Source organism: Neolamprologus brichardi, unplaced genomic scaffold (genome assembly GCF_056152115.1).
Source record: "Neolamprologus brichardi isolate AB-2024 unplaced genomic scaffold, ASM5615211v1 NODE_ptg000033l+_length_6344489_cov_1, whole genome shotgun sequence".
Classification (NCBI taxonomy): Eukaryota; Metazoa; Chordata; class Actinopteri; order Cichliformes; family Cichlidae; genus Neolamprologus; species Neolamprologus brichardi.
The window spans coordinates 1,702,501-1,708,673 of NW_028270137.1; the positions used below are offsets into that span (position 1 = coordinate 1,702,501).

Consider the following 6,173-nt stretch of genomic DNA (forward strand, 5'->3'; position numbering starts at 1 on the left):
CCTAATAATGATCCTTATTGCTGTTTTAGAGGAGCGCTGCTTCAAAGGATAGTTGCAGATTTCTGTCAGAATCTGCAGATTATACAGAACAAAGAAAATGTTCACGTTTCTCCAACGTTGTCTTCCCAACAGTTTCACTGGATGTCCAGGAAGCGTTCGCGATGTCTTCTCCGACACTGATAATTGGCGTCTGTCTTGTGTCGGTGACGTAAAAGACGGATTTAATGCGACATGACCATCAAACAGCAGCTTTCTGAAACATCAGATATGTATCTGATTCAGTAACACATACGAAAGTGACCCAGATCAGATTTGAAAATATCGGATTTGTGCCGTTCACACTGTCACACCATGATCAGATATGGGTCGCATAGGGTCAAAAAAATCGGATTTGATGCACTTTCGCCTGCAGTGTGAACGTAGCCTAAGAAACCTGCAGCAGAACCAGGCTCAGGGAGGGGCGGGGCCATCTGCTGCAACCGGTTATGATGACAGGAGGGAGAAGGAAAACCAAATAACTTGAGGAGAAAACAGTCAGTGATCTTCATTAACAGCCAGTCAGAATGACCTGAAGTGCCTTAATGCACACATCAGCAATAATGTATGAATACAAACCACGTGATGCTAAAGCCCAGCAGAGACCCTATGAGACATTTCAAACAGCAGACTGGGTCTACTGATTGAATTTTACGCTGCCCCGATCCAGATTGTGCCACAAGTTTTGGTTATGGCTCATTATTAGAAGACTTTCCCCTCAGATCCCCTCAGTAGGCTTTCTTAAAAGCAAACCAATCCGTAGACATTAAAATGACTGTTTATGAATGTTTGTGTCTCTCAGCTGTGGTCACCTGTACCACCTGCAGTGCCTGCAGCAAAAGGACTGTGTGTGGGGCTGTGCGTCAGAGCTGCAGCGGCAGTGGAGGTGCTACAAGTGTTCGGCCATCCACGGAGGAAGAGTCGGGCCTTCCACTGAACCGAAGAGAGGCCGTAGCACGTCTCTGGCACAGGTGTGTGTGTGTGTGTGTGTGTGTGTGTGTGTGTGTGCGTGTGTGTGTGTGTGTGTGTGTGTGTGTGTGTGTGTGTGTGTGTGCGTGTGTGTGTGTGACAGTGAAAGAAGATATGTCAGTGCTGTACTTTAACAGCATGAAATGATACAAGTTTGTGTCTTTGATAGAAAGTTTGTTCAAAAATACAACAAGCTAAAGCAAAACGTGCTCACATGTTCATGAACACCTTTATGACTCAGGCTGTGTGGGATCAGACAGCACAGATATGCCTGCAGACGTTCAGTGTAGCATTAACTGTTAAAGCGATTTTGTCGGACAGCCCACAGCCTCATGGCTAGCTCATCTTTCCTGTTGTTGTGCTGCAAATACAGCTGATTAAAGCTCTGGTGTTCATTCCACGTACTGAACTTGCAGCTGATCCTTTGGCACAGAGATGTCGATGCAGGAGAAAAACCAAACAGCTAATCCAATAAGAAAGGACACAGCAGGGGTGTCACACTCATTTTAAATGAGGCCCACTCCTCTGTCAGTGTGAAGACGTTACATGTTTAACTGTTTTTCTACACGATGAAGAAAAAGACAGGAATCCATCAGCACGACTCTTTGGATTTAAATTGTAAGAAATAAAAGTACAGATAATTTCAGACTGTCCAGTTTTTGTTTTGTTTTTTAAACATAAAAAACAACTTTCTATAGCAGAGAGTGGAAAACAGAAGCTTTTCAAAGAGAATTGGTTAATTTGTTGACGTTTCTTTGGTACTGAACAGCAGAAACGAGGCTTTCTTGTCAGAGGTCATTTTTGAACAGCAGCTGTACAAAACAGCTGACTGGTTCATAAAAGCGAGCGAGTAATGCAGAACCACCATCGACCTTTGATGGGACACTGGTGGGCTTTTATTGTGGTGGGAGCATGACAGCGCAGATAAACTCATGGCGATGTTTTCCACGTGTCGTCTTTTGCTGTTGGTTTGATGAGTTTTGGTGGTCGAGTGACGAAACCGGCGGTTTTAGAGTGCGATGTGGTAACACGCATGTGCGTGTGCGTGCTGGTGAACGGCGGTCCGTGTTGACTTTCTGTGGAATCTGTTCACCTGATCTTTAATGGCTGTTTTATCTGTTTGGTGGTTGTTGAAATGGTTTTGTTTGTTTCTATGGATACCACACGTGTTTGTATTTAAATGACACGTTGATACATCCTATTAAAGCAGATGCTCTGATGTTGCATTTCCTGACATGGGCGGAGTTGGGCACACTTCCAAACGTTGCTGTTTTGATTTCATTGTTGAGTCACAGGATGAGGAACGTTTACTGAAACTAACATGGCTGAAACAACGCTGTCCCTCTCTGTGCCACAGACACATGTGACATCAGCACGCCAGGACACGGGAGCGTCGGCTCTCAGGAAGAAGGTTTGTGATCCCAGGACGTCGAGCTGTGGCGTCTGTCTCTGCTGAACGAGTTGTTTCTGACATCATGGAGCGATCGCTGTACACAACTTATTCTATACAAACCTCAGTTTGTAGTTTAATGTCAACATTAACATCAACAACATTCTGTAGTTAGTGAGTCTCATCAACCCAATGTGAGACTGATCAAACTAATATTTATGTGTCAGTTCTGGTTTCTTTCTAAATTACTCTCATTTTTGCACTTTTTACAGAATATGTAACAACTTCCATCTTAATAGTCTGTTTGTGGTTCATGTGACGCAGGTGTTCGCTGAGGCGACACTGGACCTTCAGCAGGAGCAGTCCTGGGATGAGATCCGCTGCTTGTACCGAGGACCATCCAGGGTATTAAAACGAGCACGTTTTCATTTAGACACGACAGATTCCACTGATGCTGAAATTAATATAACGCAGTGCTCGTTAGTTTTTGTTATAGTTTAAAAACAGTTTTCATTACACAACAGCAGTACAAACAAAAACAAATACACACGAGAAACACAAGCAGCTGATCCTACAGGTGAGTGTGTGTGCTTGTGTACTGCTCTGAAGTGTCAAACAATCAAGATGTGATTGAAGTGCAGGCTTGTCTGACAGAAATGTTGCATCAGCTGTTTACACATTGTAGCTATTTTTACACAAAACTACATTTTCAGAGGCTCAGAAGTAACTGGACGGACTGAGAAGCAGTTTCTTGGGCAGTTGAGCCACGAAACTGGTAAAAAAAAAACTGGTAAAAGAAGCTGAAGCAGTCTTGGTAGGGTGTGTCCATCTGTGGGACCAGCACCCCGAAACAGGAAGTCCCCGTTTATCTAATCCTAATGTACGTTTCTGTGGGTCAGCAGGCAGAGTTTAGATGTTGATGAGCGAGGCCACTGGTTTCTGATTGTCTACCCTCCCTCCTCCACTGGGAGGAACCCCGAGTTGCCTTGCAGGCCCAGTATTCATCAGCCCCCCCTCTAGATCAGTGCCAAGCCACTCATCTGAACTCAGTCGATTTAGGGGCTAAACTGTTAGAAACCTGGAGTAAACTGTAAGAGCTATTTAAACTCTATTAATACTCAAGTGTTTACCTTCACAAAGGGTTAAAAAAGGAACATGCACAATTTAGACTATTTGAATGATATTTTATTAAAGCACAACCCAAAGATAATAAAACCAGAATCAAATCACTTGAATTATACTTATCTAACCTACTCTGACTAGTGTTCCTGATGATAGTCCAACAGGAAAACAGAATCTCTTGGAAATTCAGCTGCAGACTTACTGCTGACGACACAATCCAAGCTCACTGCGGGTGTACTGAGGGCTCCTAACAACGCCCAGTCACTCCCAAAGCCATGCAACCTGTGCTTTAGCATCTTCCACAAGATTATTTGCATGCAGACTATGCAGCCAGTGATCAAACCACCAACTTTGTGATTAGTAGACAATGACCCGCTCAACCTGCTGAGCTGCAGTCAGTCAGGCTGCAGACCAGCGAGGGTGGCGTGCTAGCCACCACCACCAACATCAACAATGACACGTGAGCATCAGGATGGACCGTGATCTTTTTTTCTTCTGTATTTTCTCTCTCTCCTAGCTGTCCATCCTTTCAGACATCTCCCACTGCCACGAGAAAACAGGATCTCTGTTCTCTGTCCAGCTGGGAACAGAAAGCTTCCAGCTGAAACTCTCTCCTCCGCCTCTCTTCGAAGAATAACATCATGACTGCTTGAGGATAACGTTTTCCTGTTGCTCTTTTCAACACCAAAGTTTGGGATTAGCTGATGTCACATCGCGCTTTAGTCCCAGTTATTCCATCTTTTGTTTGTTTTTTACTGCGTACAACTTTACCCTAAATGTTGGTTGAGGAAATGATGCAGAAGTCTTCAGTTGGATGAGCTCTGCACCTCACAGGAATTCTGGCTCGTTTTGAAATAGAAGTTAAAGTTTGATGCAGCAGTTAAACTTGTGATAATTCTCAGTGAAGCTTTGCTGATGCTCAAAGCTGACTGAGCACCTCAAAACTGTTAATTTACACTAACATATCTGTTAATGACCTGCAAAGATTTTCAACATTTTCAAAAAATATTAGAAAAAAACGACGTGCTGTGTAAATGAAATGAAGCAATGGTATCTTTAGCATAAAAATAAGTATCCCTCTGTGTGTAGCCTGAGCTTTTCTGTGTAGTGTTGTGAGAGGCAGCGTGTGATTGTTAGTCGTGGGGAGTCCCTCATTTAAAACAGGAAAGCTTGGCCTTCTCTGTTTAAATGATAAAGAGACTAGAGGGAAACAAGGAGTGAAGCTCAAATATGACTAAAAACCACTTCAAATGTTGTTTCTGTTGTAGTTATCCTCCTGCTCCTCATGCTGGGTTCACATTATGGCTTCATTAATAATTCAACCAGAGGCCAGAATGATTCATTCTCCTCTGCTACATTATACAGATGTGCACATATACAAGACTCTCATAGAAGGTGGATTCAAATCATTTGGCTGTAACTGTAATGATGTTGTGATCATTATTGTTACTTTATAACTTTCTTGTAACAGAAAAAGCAGAAGCAGAGGGAGGTTTGGCCCCCGCAGCGCTGTTCTGGGTTATTCTTCTTTACATTTAAAAAGCTCCCATCTGAAAACGTCAAATTTGTCATCAGTGACATCACTGAACTTTGATACTAAATCCTTATTTAATGTTTCTCCTGTGAGAATGGGGACTTCCTCTGCTCAATAAACCAGCACGTACTGTAGATATGTCTCATGTGTTGTTTGCTCTGTTTGTGTCTTCAGCTCATCATTTTGAGTTAAAGTTCTGCATCACACCAACTTTGCCTTCCTCTGAGGAATCAGTTTCACCTTGTACTAACAGCACTGACATGTAGAGCTCAAAACTCTGCAACAGTTACATATTTCAGAACAATATATCAGGACAAAGACATTGTTACACAGTTACAGGGAGCATGCAGACAGGACATTTCCAGAGGCTGAACATTAAGAAATAACAAAGTAAGAACAGCTGACAAGCAGTTTCATGGCCAGATGATGTTTTATTCTCTTGTTACACTGGACGTGCTGTGAAATGTTGAACCTGCTTTGGTAGCTGTGCGCTACAAGTCTCAGTATGAGGTCACAGGAGCTGCTGTGGAAGAGGCCGTACTAGGCTGGATAGTCAAATAAAAAGTCTTCAACATGAAGACTGAACCAGCTCAGCACAACAGTCTCACAGAAGCAGAAGTCTCCAATCAAAAGACGACTTCATGAACGTAAATACACAAAGTTTCCAACTGCTCATCACACTCGAGAGCAAGGAGGCTGTTTCTGCAAACACAAACACAAGACGGAGGAAAGGAACGGCTCGCAGCATAAAACATCAGCGAAACCTGACAGAGAACATGTAAAAGGCATGATGGGAAATAATGGGCCACAAGTCAGTTAAAGTAATTTCTTGACTGAGAACATGTGGCAGAAATCTGCCAATCACATCTTCATTCGCTGGTTTTAACTTTTGACTAATGCTTCAAATTTGGCTTCAGCCCCTCATCAGACCCGTTGACACTGATCTTCAGTCCAGTTCTTGTGTAATGTGACAAACCTCAGCTTTTCCTCCATCTTCCTGACAGCCAGCCTTCTCCTGAGGCTTCTGATGAAGCTTTGGAGGCAGACGCATCTGTCTGGTCATGTGTCAGATCTTTGCTGGATTTGATCTCATTTCTCGAGTACATCACTTTCATGCTGCAG

At 43.2% G+C, this 6,173-nt stretch overlaps 1 protein-coding gene across 2 annotated transcripts in view; it reads left to right on the forward strand.

Moving 5' to 3' along the window:
- vps8 (VPS8 subunit of CORVET complex) overlaps positions 1–4,387 on the forward strand; it is an 80,256-nt gene extending 75,869 nt beyond the window's left edge. For both annotated transcript variants that reach the window (XM_087837446.1, XM_087837445.1), the window contains exons 42-45: positions 839–1,007; positions 2,363–2,416; positions 2,720–2,800; positions 4,035–4,387. In XM_087837446.1, coding sequence (XP_087693572.1) covers positions 839–1,007; positions 2,363–2,416; positions 2,720–2,800; positions 4,035–4,154 — 424 coding nt within the window. In that variant the 3' untranslated portion in view covers positions 4,155–4,387. The remainder of the gene's footprint in view (positions 1–838; positions 1,008–2,362; positions 2,417–2,719; positions 2,801–4,034) is intronic.
- Positions 4,388–6,173: the final 1,786 nt, after the last annotated feature.